Source organism: Grammomys surdaster, unplaced genomic scaffold (assembly GCF_004785775.1).
Source record: "Grammomys surdaster isolate TR1022 unplaced genomic scaffold, NIH_TR_1.0 1019, whole genome shotgun sequence".
Lineage (NCBI taxonomy): Eukaryota > Metazoa > Chordata > Mammalia > Rodentia > Muridae > Grammomys > Grammomys surdaster.
Window position 1 is genome coordinate 360,259 of NW_021605438.1, and position 17,606 is coordinate 377,864.

The 17,606-nt window shown below is 41.0% G+C and overlaps 1 protein-coding gene across 1 annotated transcript in view; it reads left to right on the plus strand.

Annotated features, from left to right (window-relative positions):
• Dnah9 (dynein axonemal heavy chain 9) overlaps window positions 1–17,606 on the plus strand; it is a 315,810-nt gene that overhangs the window by 249,735 nt on the left and 48,469 nt on the right. The window contains exons 54-57 of the mRNA XM_028783166.1: window positions 3,032–3,154; window positions 4,583–4,787; window positions 7,331–7,495; window positions 15,985–16,125. Of these exons, the coding sequence (XP_028638999.1) occupies window positions 3,032–3,154; window positions 4,583–4,787; window positions 7,331–7,495; window positions 15,985–16,125 (634 nt within the window). The remainder of the gene's footprint in view (window positions 1–3,031; window positions 3,155–4,582; window positions 4,788–7,330; window positions 7,496–15,984; window positions 16,126–17,606) is intronic.

Below are 17,606 nucleotides of genomic sequence, written 5' to 3' on the forward strand. Positions count from 1 at the left end.
AGAGAGAGAGAGAGAGAGAGAGAGAGAGAGAGAGAGAGAGAGAGAGAAAGCTTCTGTGGTAGTTTCAATGAAAATGGCTCCCATAGACTCATAGGGAGTTACACTATTAGGAGGTATGGTTTTGTGGGAGTGGGTGTGGCCTTGTTGAAGAAGAATATCACTTTGATATTTGACTTTTGATATTTGACTTTGAGGCTGAAGAAGCTCAAATCAGGTCCAGTGTCATTCATTTTCCTGCTGCCTGCCTATCCAGATGTAGAACTTTCAGTTACCTCTCCAGCACCATGTCTGTCTGCATAGTGTCATGCTTCCTGTCTTAGTTTGGGTTTCCATTGCTGTGAAAAGACACCATGACCCAGGCAACACATATAACATTTAATTGTGTAAAGGACAACATTTAACTGGGGCTGGATTACAGGTTCAAAGGTTCAGTTCATTGTCATGTAGGCTGGAGCATAGCAGGGTCCAGGCAGGCATGGCATGTGAGGAGCTGAGAGTTCTATATCTTAATCAGAAGGCAAGGAGAAGACTGGCTTCCAGGGAGCTAGGAGGAGGATCTCAAAGTCCACACCCACAGTGGCACACTTCCTTCAACAAAGCCACACCTACTCCGACACCCCTCCTAATAGTGTTACTCCATGGGCCAAGCATATCCAAACCACCACACTTCTCATCATAACAATGGACTAAAGCTCTGAACTGCAAGCCAGCCAAAATTAAATGCTTTCTTTAATAAAAGTTGCTGTGGTCATGGTGTCTCTTCACAGCAATAGCATTGACTAAGACACTGGCTGAGCATAGGCATTCTACTCCCTCTCACTTGGAGTTATGAATGCAACTTGACCAGCTGCCTCAAGCTCCTCCCTCAAGATTTCCCCTGATGGACTGTACCCATGTGTCAAAATAGATGTTTTTCCCCTTGAGCCAGATCAGGCCTGATAGCACATTAAATGCAAGCCAGCAGTAGTTAGGACCTGCTCTTGAGGGAGGAGAGCAACCTGGTCACTCTATCAGGTTTACCCTGTTCGGCCAGGCTCATGGGCTCTTGGGTTTTGCTGCCAGCTTGTGCCCCCTCTACAACATGACTGTTCTCATGATATTAGACATACATCAGCAGGCTCATACTGACGTCAGTGGAGGCTGTCTGACTGACACCTGTCACTCTACGTTCACTGCATTAGAGAATACAAATCATGAGGGCCATGAATGGACAAAAAGAATTCCCAGGGACTTGCCTGGCAAAAACAATTGTCAGGAAGAAGTGACTAAACCAGACTATTGTGTCTTAGGAAAAGATCACAGAAGGGAAGCCCTTGCCCACAAATGGGACTGGCAGTGATAGATAAGAAGTCATAGGGTAAGGTTATGTCATTGAAAATGAAAAATGGCCAGAGCAAGGCTGGCCTCTTGCCTCAGAGTGGCTGCATAGCCTTAGGAATTGATGGGAAGAAACTGAGTTATGGCAGAAGCTCCAGGAAAGGATTAGCCTAGAAGAGTGTCCATAAAGGAAGAGGGCCAGGAACCACTGACAGTGACAGCTCAGGAACCACCTGAAACTCCAGTACCAAGGGATCTGATTCCTCTTCTTGTGGCCTTCACTCACAGAAAAACATACACAGCATACAAGTAATAAAAAGAATTTTTTTTAAAAAATAGATAAATAGTAAATATTTCCTAGGACTCCCAAAATGAGACTTAAAAACTGCTATTTGTGGGTTAACTGGTGGCAGTATACCAACTTGTACTGTGAGCTAAAGGAATACACCATGTGCCATTTTAGAGTTTTCGTAAAATAGATAAAATCTGTTCTTAAGTATAATAAATGTCTTATTTTACATGTGTAAAAAAATTACTTTGGAAGAATACTCAATGTCTTGGGGAAATGTTTATATTTTATATATTTAAAAAACTAGGTTATAAAGCAAAAGTGCCATATGAATTCAATAATATAAAAAACTAAACTTGAAAATGTAATGCAGTCAGCTCTTTATACCTACAGGCTATAAAGAGAGAGCCAACCTTTTGTCCGAAATACTTGGGACCAATTGTGTGGGTACTAAACATGTACAGGTTCAGTGGCCCCTGTTGTTAATAATTATGCAACCACCATTACCCAGCATTTCAGTGAATCAGGTATTATAAATAAAAGTTATGGAAGGATGGCTGCAGAGTGTGTGCACACATGACATCATTTCATGTAAGGGTGTAGTCGAACCATTTAATTCTATCCCTGTCTACCTTATGAATGAATGAGACTCAAACTATGGTTATTTTATTTGTCTTGGACAGTATTGGAGGGTAACCCCTAATCTTCTTTTCTAACTGCTGTCCTGCCTACTTCCCCAATGGTGTACCCCAAATATTTGCTGTTTTTCCTGGCCATGTGCCTATAGTTCATCTCTCATGGTGGCTTCTACCTCCTCCTCCTCATTCTCTTCTTCCTCCCCCTCCTCCTTCTCCTCCTCTTCTTCCTCTTCTTCTTCTTCCTCTTCCTCCTTCTCCTCCTTTTCCTTCTCCTGTTCTTCCTCTCCTCCTCCTTTTTCTCTGACCCTCCTTTTCTCTCTCTTTCCTTCCCACTCTCTGCAACCCCCATCCATGTAGCTCCAAAACCACCTACCTCTAATCCCTCCAGAAACTGGCTACAGCCATTTTTATTTAACCAATAGTTTTAAATTGAGCACTTGTTGCATTTGTTTCCTATGGGGCCCCAAGCCAACCCCCCACCACCCAGTACCAATGGATCACCTAAATAAGCAGATATCCACAGTAAACACTGAATTGTAAATAACAGACAGGGGGGTTGTGGTTAATTTTCATATTCCTTTTTATTTTGTCATATCTACTTTTAATTTTTTTTTTAAAAAAGCATAAATGTCATTTTAAGTAGAGAAAAACATAGCAGCTGAAGACATTTCTGGAAGCTGTGCCTCCCTGCCCAGCCCTACACTTCCCTCAGAGGCACAGTGGACTTGTTAAATTGCCTCAAATCCATGCATTGGTTTGGACTCACACTGCCTAACTTGCTTCTCAGCTGCCTTCAGACCATAGAGCGTGCCCTGGAAGCTGGAGATGTGGTGCTGATTGAGAACCTTGAGGAGTCCATAGATCCTGTCCTGGGACCTCTGCTTGGGAGAGAAGTCATTAAGAAAGGACGGTAAGACTTAGCTGCACAGCTGCCCTGTGCTCACAGTGGGTCTACTGCCCTGGTTAGAGCTATGGAGAGCTCACTTCTAGAACCTTTTCTCCTGGGCTCAGGTCAGGGAGCTCACCGCAGCTGGCCTGCCTTCCTCCCCTCTAGCAGCAGAGCATTTCATTGGCCTTGTATTCTACAAGCCTGCAACTCCTTGCCCTGTTTCTAATGGCTACAGTACACACTTTGAGGGGAGCCTTAAGGGAAAATGGTCAAAACCAACAGACTTCTAAGACATACACCTTACTCAAGCTGAATGTGTGAGGCTCAGAACGAAGCTCCCAGTCAATTTGATGACCCTTTGTGACTCTGAAGCCTTAGCATGTACAGGGTAGAGAAAGGAAGTTTATATGAATAAGAAAATAAGAGGAAATAAGTAGAAGGGCTTCCATCTCAGATGATAGACATGCTAATTAACAGGTAAGGTATGATTAACTCTGGGGCCATCCTTACCTGTTTTCTATTGCTGTAACAAAAGACTCAAGGCTAGATAGTTTCTTAAGAAAATTCATTTGTGTAGTTCACAGTTTTAGAAAGAGAAAACCCAAGGTTGGCCAACTGGATCCGATAAGAGTTGTTTTACCATATCATAACCTGGTAGATAGCATTGTGGTGGGAGTCCATGGCAGGTGGGTGTGGGTAGTTAACATGATGAGACAGAAAGCAAAAGATTGTGCAGGACCCAGGCTTAGACTTTCAGAGTCTAATCCACTCCTGCTAGACCCAACCCCCTCCCAAAAGACAGCATTAACCCTTACAATTACCTTCCACCAGACCCCACTTCTCAGATACACACACACACACACAAGTACACACACCCACATGCACATGCATGAATACCTGTATATAACCATTCTATCATACAAAAGACCAGACTTCTAGTACACGGATCTTTGGAGTGAAACTATGTCCAAGGCTTAGCAGGAACCCTACTGGTTGCAGAGTCCCCAAGTTACCCTTCTGTGTTTCAAGTTAAACCTGCTTCTGTGTTTAATTATTTTCACCCATCAAAGATATTCCCTTTCTAGCCCAGAAAAAAAGAAGCCCTCTAGCATGCCTAGGAAGATCTTCCTGCCAACTGCAAACAGATGCCCCTTCTGCCATATTCTGTACTGCCATCTGCTGGGACATTTTCATAGTATCCGAATCTATATTGACAGTGGGAACGGTTCCACCTAAAGTTTCACACTAGAAAATGAAGCATGAGACAAAACTTAATCTTTCCAACTTGCTCCCAACATCAAGGCAAATAACGGTTGTGGGCAATTGTTAGACATAATTAGGAAAAGATCATGAGAATATGATAATATTGTTGACTGTGCTCCTATTTTTAAAAAAATCTAAAATTCTACGTGACGGCACCCCTCTTGCATCTGATCCCTTGTGTTCCAGATTCATCAAGATTGGAGACAAGGAATGTGAATTCAACCCCAAGTTCCGGCTCATCCTTCACACCAAGCTGGCCAACCCTCACTACCAGCCTGAACTGCAGGCTCAGGCCACCCTGATCAACTTCACGGTGACCAGGGATGGCCTAGAGGACCAGCTGCTGGCTGCTGTGGTCAGCATGGAGAGGCCAGACCTGGAGCAGCTGAAGGTGTGTCAGAGATTCAGTGGGGAAGGAAGGAAGGAATGCTCTGCCCTGGGTCCTGCAGCGTAGCCACTGTGGGAATAGGAGTGGGCAAGTTTCTCCTCAAATCCAGCACAGTGGGCTCTTCAAGACATCGTATGAATCCCAACCCTATTGGGAATACCCAATTGGGAAAGGAAGAATGTGGTTAGCTGAAGAACAAAAGCAGGAAAACTGAGAGAGGTGACATTCCTGTCCCCAAGAGCAGGACCTGGCTCTGGGCTCTGATATGAGAACCTCTGATCTCACGACTCACATGGAGCCATCCAAAGCCAAGTAGGATTAAATTATGCCTGGGTAAAGAAACAGGAGCATGTTTGCTGTGATTCTGTTTTAGCCAGTTTAAGGTACATGTCAGGCAGCATAAAGGGCAGTCCCCTGGGTCCTATCACTTCTAAAGGCTGGGACTATAGACCATGTTGCTGGTATAGATGTTCCTTATGAGGCTTTTCTCGGCTTGCTAGCAGCTGCCTGCTCCCATAACCACTTGTACATGTATAGAGCTAGGGGCCCTTCTCTTATGTTTCTTCTAGGGACATTAATCCCACCTAGCAAGGGCTCCCCTCTATGACACCTAAGTACTTTCCTACACAGTCAATTGGAGGATTAGTCTTAGCATACAAATCTGAGCATGCTTTCCTTTCTTTCTTTAGATGTGATTAGATTAGATAATACAGGCCAAGAAGGGAAACCAACCTTCCACAGCATATGTGAGACTGAGTCCACGCCTCCCTAGAACTCTCTCCAGACACACCCTGGAGCCCAAGTCCACAACAACCAAAATCATTGTGGGGAAGACCCAACAGAGCCCAAGGAAGATTATGTAGCTGTCTACACAGCTTATAGCCAAGCAGAGGAGAACACAGGCAGTAGAAATGCAAACTGAGAAATAATGCCATTTTAGCTACTAGTAAGAATTTTCAGGAAATGAAACTAGGTAATATAGAAAGCTACAGGACCAAGCTGGCCTCAAACTCATCATTACCATGCCTCTGCCTCCTATTTGCCAGAATCGTGTGTGTGTGTGTGTGTGTGTGTGTGTGTGTGTGTGTGTGTATTCATGCACGGGGTATGGTTTAAGGGAACTAATTTAAATAGTAGTCATCAGAAAGCTTCTATGAGGTATTGGGCTTTGAGCTAATTCTTAAGTAATTTGAAAGCCTCTAGGTATAGTGTTCCTAAACAAAAATAGCCAGTTCTATCCTCAGGCTGGACTAACATCTGCATTTTTAAGAGACTGAACAGTGGTTGGAACGATGGCTTAGCAGTTAATAATGCTTCTTCTCTTGTAGAATATCCAAGTTCTGTCCCCAGCATTCATGTGAGACAGCTCATAACCATCTATAACTCCAGCCTCAGGAGATTTGACGCTTTCTAGCCTCTTTGGGTACATGTCTACAGACAGACACATATACGTATAAGAAGTCATACATATAATTAATAAATGAGAGAGAGAGGGGGAGAGAGAGAGAAAGAGAGAGAGAGAGAGAGAGAGAGAGAGAGAGAGAGAGAGAGAGAGAGAGAGAGAGAACACTGAGGGAGAGTTGCATGGCTTAAAGCCCTAATATGTAAGTTGTTCTTGACTGGGATCAAAAGGTTTCACAGGTCAAAGATGCTAGGGCTATCTGGAGTTAACTCCCATTTGCTAATGTACAAATAAAGAATGCTCAGTGTTTTAGGAAACACAGCCTAATATCGACAAAGAAAAGAGGATGTGAGAGTTGCTGGGATTCCAATCCTACCCTGGCCACAGATGAGGACCTTGTTGGAACTGCATGAGCCAAATGAGTTCATCTTTTAAGTACTTCTTTACTGTTCATCTGATGCCAACAAAGCAGGAGACAGTACTCTCTGGAGGATGAAGCCATTACTGTACTGTCTGCTCCCAGGTTCTGTTTAGTGACCTCAGCACTGTATTAAGCATAGCACAGCTCTCTTAAGTGTAAGGACTTGGAGTCACAGATTACTGACATGGAAAGAGCATAAGCCAGCCTATGATCTCCATTCTAAATCAGTGGGGAGTTGTACTCTGAAGCCCCTCAGATACCAAACTGCTGCTGGTTCAGTTGCTTATGTAAATGATCTGTTTGCATAGCACATGCCAACATACTCTCACATGCTTCCAATCACCTCTAGATTACTTCTAATACCCACTATGATGTAAATGTTACACCGTGTAACATGGAGCACTCATAGGCTGCTGTATGGAGAACAATGGCACGAATAGATCTGCACATGTTCGAATCAGCTGAAACTTTAACCACAGTTTTGGGCTAAACCACTTGCATTTTTATTCCCAGAATCATGGCAGCCATCTGCACAGCTGCAGCTGGGACCCCACTCACCTGCTCACTTCTACCCGGGGTCAAAAGCATTCTGCTGCTGTACCCTTGGTACACTGTCTCTACAGGGAGAGACTCTGGCCCTTCCAACATTTCTTTATTCAAACCTGTCCTAGAGTAAGATGCTGTAGCATCTCTACCTGACTCCTCCTTGCTTAATGTTTACAGTCAGATCTCACAAAGCAGCAGAATGGTTTCAAAATCACCCTCAAAACCTTAGAGGACAATCTGCTGTCTCGCCTCTCTTCAGCCTCGGGGAACTTCCTGGGAGATACAGCCTTGGTGGAGAACCTGGAGGTCACCAAGCAGACTGCTGCAGAGGTGGAGGACAAGGTACACCCACTCTGGCGTGCCAGAAGGCCCAGGCTCCTTTGACCTCTACTTCCTCTGATCTGATCTCAGAACCTGAATCTGTCTTCTGTTTCCATCTTCCAAGTTTCTTCTAAAAAGTCCACACACATGTGGGCAGTACTACTTGGGTTGTCAACAAGACAAAGTTGGGAGGTAGACATGTTGAAAGTGATACATGGGGAATTAGAGGAGGAAAATGGGATGGATATGGTCAAGTTTATTATATACATGTATAAAATTCTTGTAAGAATAAAGAAAAAATATAAATCTTGAAAGGTGTTTTTAAAATCCAGGCATGATTGTAGAGTGACCTCTGCCCATCCTGGGTTGCAGAGCTACTAGAATAGGCTTTTGATATTTCTACTTCACAAACCGCTTAAGTCTGAGTGGGGCCTTTTCTGCAGGGAATGGTGCCCACAGAGAATGCCTAAGTTTGTAGAATCACCCTATATCTGTATAAATTGAATAATTCAGATGTGATTGTGTCCTAAGACAATCCTCTGGGCTGACTGAAAGACTTCAAAGTCTGATTTTAATGTGAAAACAGTAGAATGCCAGGAAACTCAATGTCATCCTGGAAAACAGCTCCAATACACAGCTTCCTTCCTGCATAGCATGTTGGGAAGGCTATTTCCCCATGGAGACTAGAAAGTGACTTGATGAGAAAGAGGACTCAACTCTTTACCCTCCCCACTAGCCCCCCAGACATGTGCAAGCCCTTCTGCATTTCCTCCCTGCCTAGATCAGACCAGTTCTGAGACTGTCTCCAGTGAGGACCTCACACATCTACAATGGGGACCAGGAGAAACATGTCTCTGAATGAATGTGCTAACTGCCTGCTTCCTCAGATTCCTCCAAACAGGAAAGGCTTTGTTCAACATAGGGTCAAAATAGGAGGAGAAAGAAAACCCTTGTATGTGAAAGACCCTGTGTTCAGTTCTCTACATCACCAAAATTTTAAAAACAGAACAAGTGATAAATCACAATCAGCCAGGTCTGAGCGAAGAAATAACAGTGATAACATTGAAAAGTCCAACCTAGCTGAGTGGCTGCTCTGTGACAAAGGTTTACTGTCGTTATCTTGGCAGTTATATCTCATGCAAGCCTGAAAGTATAGAAAGTCCAAAGCTCTGGTCTGGAGAGACTCAGATCACACAGAGGGTGTAGGTCAGAGGGTGGAGCCAGCCTTGTTGATCTCTTCTGTTGCATCATCCTTCCTTGCCTCATCGTCAATGAACCATCGCCTGCCACATCTATATCATATATGATTTCTCATCTATATTGTCCCCCATTTTAGAGGCTCTTTTTCCTTCCCTCTCATCCATCTAATAGATATTTAGTTGGCAGCTTCCATATTCGAAATTCCATGACTGCAGTTGGGGCTATCAGCAGCATGCATGGATTATAAGGGATGGTGAGCTTCTGAGGCAAGGCCCTGAATTCACAGCAATGAAAGGAGATGCTTAATACAATGGGGCTGGTGAGATCGTATAATTCAGGGTAGATGAAAAACCTTGTCTGTGGAAAAATAGAGAATCAGTTGCCAATGTGATAAGGCATATGGGGCAAACATGACGCTACAATTGGTACATGAGTTGACACATGCAACTGAGAGAGATGCAGATAATTAGAGACTAGGAACAGGCAGGAATGAAGGTAGCTCATTTCTTACTGTCTCTATAAAGCCATGGGGGCTTAACAAGCAGGGATATGTTCTGAGAAGTGTATCACTTAGAGGATATCAGAAGGTGGCTGTGTAGACACTACCAGCTAGACTGTCACTGGCTAGTATGACCTTATGGAACTCCATTCTGTCCTTGTGACTGTATTTTAGGGAATCCGGGAGTCAATCTTATCTGATACAAGTGAGGAAGTAGTGTTGAGATATAATGTTGAGAGAGAGGTGAAATTTTACAATATTTATGGAAGATTAGAACAAGAGTTGACTAGAGGCATAGAGATTAATGAGCAGTGCTAAGCAGTTGGGGGGCATAGAAAACTAAATCTGTAATGACACTGACTGAAACTTATGTGATTTTTTAATGTTCTTCTGAGATTCAGCTACTGAACTTAACCAATTTATATTTATTAGCATCATTGACATATGGTAGTTGGATTTTTCTTCGAGTTCCTTATTAATTAGCATTTTCACCTCAAGCATTACTGTTTGTGTAATCTTCAACCTTTCATCCCTTCCTAGTGAGTTTGAAATAGATCACAAATTCTTGTAGACTCTAGGCTATAAGATGCCAAATCTATTTGTGTGGGGGTGTCTCTTATTTAACCCCTGTCGTGTTACTCCCCCACTGTGTACTGCTTCTAGGAATCAGTGATCCAATCTCTCCTTTTGTGTCATCCACTTTCCAAGTTAGTAAAAACACAAAGTATTTCTATGCCTGGCTTATTTTACTTAACACAGTTCCTTCCAGTTTTATCTCCTTTACCAATATCAGAACTACAACCCTCCTTTCAGCTGAATAATAATTCACTATGGACATCTGCCACATTTTCCTTTATCTATCCGTGTATCAATGGTTCATCTTGGTTGGTTCTATGACTTAGCTATCACAAACTGAGAATACTGTTTGTAGTAAACTATCTCCTGACACACGGATTTCATCCTTTGAATATGTGCCCAGTGGTAGATCAGAGATGAATTCTGCTGTTCATTTTGCTTTTATGATTTGTTTTGTACTGTTTTCCATGTTGGTTATAGTACTTTTTAAAAATATTTATCTGCTATTTTATGTTTATGAATGTTTGTATATATGTATGTGCACTATTTAGGTTCCTAGTGGTTGTAGAACCCAGAAAACAGTATAAGATCCTCTGGAACTAGAATTATAAATACTTGTAAATTACCACATGGATGCTAGAAATTAAATCAGGGTCCCCTGCAAGAGCTTCAAGTAGCTATAGTACTTTACATTCCCATCAACTGTACATAAGTATTCTCCTTCTACATCTCTACAAAATGGTCATCTTTGTTTAACTTTAAAAGACTTATTGACATTAAGAAAATAAACCATTTTCTTAAATATATTTTAAGTTTTTTTGTTTGAAAGAATTTTATATATGTATATAATAAAATATTATCATTGGTTGTAGTTTAAATAAGAATGACCCCCATGGGCTCTTTTATTTGAATGCATTGTCACCAGGCAGTGGTATTATTTGAAAGAGTTATAAGGATTATGAGGTGTAGCTTTTTTGAAGGAAATGTTTCACAGGAGATAGATTTGGAGCTTTGAGGTTTCAAAGGCCCATACCTACCAGCTGCCCATCTCAGCTACTGCTCCAATATCTGCCTGCATACCACCATGTTCCCTACCATGATGATAATGGTCTAAACCTCTGAAACTGTAAGGAAGCCCCCAGTTAATTTCTTCTTTCATAAGCATTTCCTTGGTCATGGTGTCTCTTTACAACAACATGACAGTGACTACGGCACATATTTACCCTCATTATTTCCACTGAAACTTCTCCCAAGTCTTCCTATTCCATAAAACCCCTCCCAGCTTCATTTCTTTTCATGTTTTGATAACCAATAAGTCCATATAGAGCTGTGAGCATGGCTTTATCTACTGGAACATGGGAAACCTAGCAATGGCTGCATCCTCAATATAGAATGATTCTCCCTCTTAAGCAGCCAGCCATCCACTGCCAATAGCTCCTCCGTAAGGGGTGGAGCCTAAAGATCATCTACTCTATCTATGCCAAGATCAAGATCATTTGATATTCTGTAGCTCCCGTGAAGGTAGTGAGAGCTACCATGAATTAATGATTCTGATAGCTATGTCATGTCCAGACAACAACGATTCACAATCCTCCCTCCCATCCTCTGATACTTACATTCTTTCTGCTTTCCCTTCTGTTATGTTCCCCGAACCATGAGTGGGAGCAGGTAATATAGATGTCCTGTTTAGAGCTGAGCACTCCAAATCTTCTTCTCTGCAGTTTGGCCATCTCTGTATCTCTCAATTGACTCTATTCTCTACCAAAAAAAGAAGCTTCTCTAACCAAGGTTGAGAACAGCCCAGATCTGTGGGCATAAACACAAGCATTTAGAAGGGATTTTAATATTATGACCATTCAGTAAAATATGCCCTTTGACCTCCCTGGCATGGGTTTTGACTAGGATTAAAGTAAAAAGTATAAATACTCTTCTAGAGAGCAGGCCCCACATCCAATCAGAAAGTAGTTAGTTACCCCATAACAGTCATGCCACTACTGCATGAGTGAGAATATCTCACCTGGAAGGCCAACAATGCAGTGTGCCAGGTTGAACATTGAGCAGGATCATAAAAATCACTGGTGCTTTTTTCTCCCAAACAACTACATAGTACTCTGCAATTCTATAAAAGCTAGCTAGCAGGGACAACTTTCCTGTTTGGGTTTGAAATTGATATTTTTATGTCCTTGCAGCCAGTGCATGCTATCTTCAGCAACAGGATCTTGCCACATAGATGTGGTGAGAAACAAAGGCAATAGTCATAGCCTGTGTTGTTTGCAAAACTCTCAGGGGCCTCTTAGACCAAATAACTTGCAGGGAAGTATCTCATGTCTCATACTATGATTTTCATCTGTTGACCTATGTCTTCTGGGGTCAACATTATTGACCTGGGCAGAGTAATTCTGTCCCAACTCTCTTTTTTAAGTTTTATTTTGAAATTAGTATACTAACTGCTGTGTTTACGTATGGCATCCATAGTTTGAGCTAATAGCAATTCAAACTAAAGTAGGATCATTCTTCCTCTTCACTAATGTTTTTCTTTCTTTGATGATATGAAAGATGCCACTCTATTATATTTTAACCTTTTTTGCATATATATCATATGTATTTCATTTTAAATGTGACTTTAATATATATGTTTCAATGAGGTGTAAAATTAAGCAATATATCTATCATCTTCCAAAACAATTTTAGAGTACTTTAATTTTAATCATTTCCTTGTATCTTTTGTTATTGTTTCATAATGTACCCTGTGGTTTGTTATTGCTGTTAAGAGTCTGCTTTCAATTTAATTACTAGCCTTTTATAGGTACTTTATACTTTCTGATGGCTTTTAATATTCCAATGTCATCACTGATGTTCTACAATTTCACTGTCTGATAAAGATGCAGCCTTATTTATCATAAGAGGGATATACTTCTTTCAAATAAAAGTTCTGATATTTGTTAATTTTGGAAATTATCAGCTTTAGACATTACCTCCCCTTCATTTTCTTCATTCTCTACAATTTTCTGTTAAACTTATTTAGATTCTCTCACCCTACCTGCCAGTTCTTATAAATGCTCACAACTTTCCATCCTTGTGTCTTTCTGAGCTCATTTTAACCATCCTTCAGATCTTCCAGTTTCTGTATTCTATTCTCATCCATATTCTATTTATCTCGTTCACTATTGCATCTAAATAACTGTGTTATTTTCAGGCATTCTTATCAGTTCCTTTTCAGGTAAGCCAGCTCCTTTTTTAAATACCTTTGTTCGAAGTTTTCGGGTATATCTACTGCTCTAAGTATACTCATTTAATGGTTGTTTCAAGGTTGTTTAGTTGCCTTCTGTTCTTAGTGTACTGACCTTCATAAAGTATGTTTTTTAGGGAAGGAATGTTGTTTTAGAAGAGAAAAGGTCTTTATTTTTGAGATAAGGTCTAACTCTGTGACCCAGGCTGGCCTTGACCTTGTGATTTTCCTGCCTTAGCCTCCCAAGTGCTAGATGGAAGAAGTCTTCTAATTGTCTCCTTTGGTAATGATTCTATCTGAGGTACTTTCTGTTGCTGTGATAAAACACCATGACCAAGGTAGCATATAAAAGGAAATCATTTAATTTGGGATTCACAATTCCAGAGCATTTGAGCCCAAGATAATTATGGCAAGGAGCATAGTAGCAGGCAGGCAGCAGGCAGGCATGATGGTGGAGCAGTAACTGAGAGCCTAGATCTCAATTCACAAGCAAAAAGCAGAGTTGCATGAACTTTTTGAAAGCTCAAAACCACTCCCAATGTGACACATCTCCTCCAACAAGACTGTACATCTTGTTCTCAAACATCCCACCAAGGAGGAACCAAGAATTCCAACATATGAGCCTATGGAGACCATTCTCATTCCAACCACCACATTTCCCTTCCCAGCACCCAAAGCTTATGGCCATGTCATAATGTAAAATCTATTCAGTCTCATTTTAAAAGCTCTGGAGTCATCCACAGTTTAAAAAGTCCAAAGTCCAAATTTTCTTCTGAGACTCACAGCAATCTCTCAACTGTAATCCCCTGTAAAATCAAAAAGCAAATTACATACTTCCATTATACAATATGTATTAACATTCCAAAACAGGAAAGAGGACATAGTGAACAAATACTATATCAAAGACTGAATCCCAGCAGGGGCAAACTCCAACTCCTATAATTCTATGTCTAATGCCAATGGCTTTTATGCCCCTTCCGTTCCAGATTTGCTGACTGTAACATACTTCTCTCTTCTCTGGTTCCACTTCTGTCCATAGCTATCATTGGGAGATATCCCCACAGCTCTGGCATCTCCGACATCCTTACATCCCCAGTATAATTCACTTTCACAGCTTCACATTATGGGTACTCTGGGTCTCCATACAGGGACTTCCCTACCATTCACTTGGCCTCCACAGCTTTCTTTAGCCACATGAGAAGATTCTACAACCCCTTTACTCCTGTATCATTCATGATTCTAAAGCCAGAAGTACATGACTGATGCTGCCAGTTCTGCTGCTTACTTGGGATAAAACCAGGCCCCTCCCTTCATTTACATTTGCTTACTCTTGATTTGTTGATGTGCATGATTTCCTTTTTGCAAATTGCAGGATGAGTTGGGTTGAGCCTCTCCTTATCTTTACAGAACAAGCATTGGCCCTAACATTAAATTTCCTGATGCTCTTTTTCTTTTTAAAAGTGCCATTTTGTATTTTTTTTATTGTTGCTCTTATTCATTGTAAATCTTCATGAGTGGTTACTAATATCCAAGTGACAGAATCAATATTAGGCTGTCTTAAAATCTCTGCCAATGAGATTTGTCCCATACTCTGGATTTAGCCTTAGGCAGATTCTTAGTACAAGGATTAAAGGGAGCCATATTTTTTTTCCAAAATATCACAAGAATGGTCTCTAGCCCAGTTGCTAGTATTGTTCTCATCTGAAATCTCTTTAGCTGGGCCTACTTAGTGGACAGTACCCTCAGCACTACTGTCTTCCATGCTCCTATTAAAATGGCCCATTAAGCCCTGTTTACAGTGTTCAACCACTTTCCTAGTCCTAAGTCCCATTGTCTTCCACAGTCCTCCAAAACTCAGCATGCTCAAGTCTGTCACAGCAATAGCCCTCTTCCTGGCACCAATTTCTGTCTTAGTTACTTTTCTTTTACTGTGATCAAATATCATGACCAAAGTAACTTATAGAATGAAGAATTTAACTTGACAACCACAGTTCCAGAGGGTTAGAGTCCACCATGGTGGGTAACACAATAGCAGGCAACTAGGTATGGTGTTAGAGCAGTAGCAAGAGCTTAGATCTTATTCCATAAGCACAAGGAAGAGTGAGCTAACTAAGAATAACATGGGCTTTGGAAACCTCAATGCCCATGCCTAAGGACACACCTCCTGCAGCAAGACCATACCTCCTAATCCTTCCCAAATAGTTCCACCAACTGGGAATCAAATATTCAAACATGAGGTATAGGGGCCATTCTCATTCCACAGCTTCCAACTGTAAATTGTAAGCATTTGATCGGAGAGCATGCATTTTCCTGATGGACTTTCCAATTCCCAATATTTTAACTCTATTTTGGAATTTACGGACCAAAAAGAGTTGAAGTTCATAGGTAAAGACACAATCTTACAGAAATAGATAGTCTGGATACTTAACTCTCTTATTACCTATGACTTGAACAATTCTGAAGACAAAGTATTCCACTGAAAGAATTTCCTTATGACTTAGTATATAGCTATTCCATTTAAATTAAGAAAGGGGCTAAGTTTGTAGCTCAATGATGAGATACTTTCTGGCATGTACAAAACTCTGGAATCAATCACCATTATCACATGCATACATGCATGTACATACTCACGCACACACATACTTACAAGAATGAATGAAGATTATGTTGTGCCTCCTTCTCAGGCTTCTACTACTTCTTACTTTTGAGTGACAAGTATCTCTTAGTTTTCCAAGAAATCATTCCATTAAACACAGTGCTTAGAGTTTTCCATACTTCCCAAATAGAGGAGCTGACATGCTCACTGTCAGGCAAAACCAGGAGTATATAATCTTCTCTTTTACACTTGAGTTCTACTAAGGAATATCACAGTGATTTTTTTTTCTTTTAGCTTCTGCCCATTTCAGTTTGCTGCACTCCATGTGCAGACAAATATCTACTCATGTGGAATGTTGAGACTGCTTCCCTCAAGTCCTGATTGGTTTAAACAATGATCTGTGTTTCTAGGTCCAGGAAGCCAAATTGACAGAAGTAAAAATCAATGAGGCCCGAGAGCACTACAGGCCAGCAGCTGCCCGGGCATCTCTGCTCTACTTCATCATGAATGACCTCAGCAAGATCCATCCAATGTATCAGTTCTCCCTGAAGGTAACTTTCACCTGGACTTTCCCCTATAATCATAATATAGCAAATTAACACTATCAACCTAGGGCACCATGAGCACTTACCCATCTTCTTCATTAGTGATGGTAGATCTTCAAGATTTAAGCCAGGGAAGCAGCTACACATTAGACTTATGTGATAGTCCCCACTTCTTTGATTTCATCTTGTATAACTTACCATAACAAAAGAGGATGCTGCTGTAAAAATCAGCCTCATTTGTTCAGTAAGCACATCAAATATCCATTAATGCTGAATGGTGCATAACAAAGGGTACCTAGAAACAAAAGAAATGTAAGAAGTTTTTCTGTCCCCAAAGAGCTTAAAATATAATGGAGACGATCCAAAATGTATAGTGTTTTTATTGATGAAAGACCAACTCTAGCAATTAAGAGAGGCCAGCATTAAATTACTTTTCTTATTATCCTAATATTCCCAAAGCTACTACTTAGGGCTGTTGAAATACCCATAAAACTAAAGTTCCTAGCACATTTTAAGTGCTGACTAAACTTATTGTACTCATGAAAAAATAAAGACCTATAAATTTTTGGGACTCCATGAAAGTACATCTTATCCCCTAGTGCATTCATCAAAAGACCATAATTAAAGAGGCACTAAGATGTCGTGGGTGGGGGAGTTCTGAAAACATCATTGGTTTAAACCAATAAGCAGAAAGGTTGCACAGAGAGAGAGAGAGAGAGAGAGAGAGAGAGAGAGAGAGAGAGAGAGGCATTTCCCTCACACTAGAACCTAAATGTATACAGAAAGCAAACTTCAGTTCCATAAAATATTTCTAATTTAATCAACAGTGGAAGTCAAGGTCAGCATGTAGGGTTGGTAATGAGTGACTGAGAAGCCCTCAGACTTCCAATCCCTGGGGCTCATTTAATCAGAGATGACCTGTCACTGTTTCCCAATGTTTTTCTTACTGCTTCAAGTCTCTGCAGCATGGATGGACTCAGTTTATGGTATTTGGTAGTTTTAAAAATACACATAGAATCATATTCATATTGCAGGAACATGCAAAAGAATTACAAGATAGTAAAAAGCCAGCATAAAAGTGACCATAAGCAAACTACAAGATGATGTCCTTAGTTCAAGAGTAGTTGAAATTTATTATCAGTACCAGGAACTTGCCACAGTGATGCTTTCTGAAAACCAGAGATCATGTGAAACCTGCAAATATGTGTTCAAAAGGTTGTTGTAAGTTGTTATACAGTGATAGCAATCTGATGCAGAAGGCTCTGATGCTTGACTTCCAAAAGAGGAAGAAGTCACCTGGCATGGTGGCACACCTGTAATACCAATCTTGAGGTGTGGTGCTGAGGAACAGGTATCATGAGTTCAAGACCAGTTTAGTATACTGAACTGGTAAGAAAGAAAGAAAGAAAGAAAGAAAGAAAGAAAGAAAGAAAGAAAGAAAGAAAGAAAGAAAGAAAGAAAGAAAGAGAGAAAGAGAGAAAGAGAGA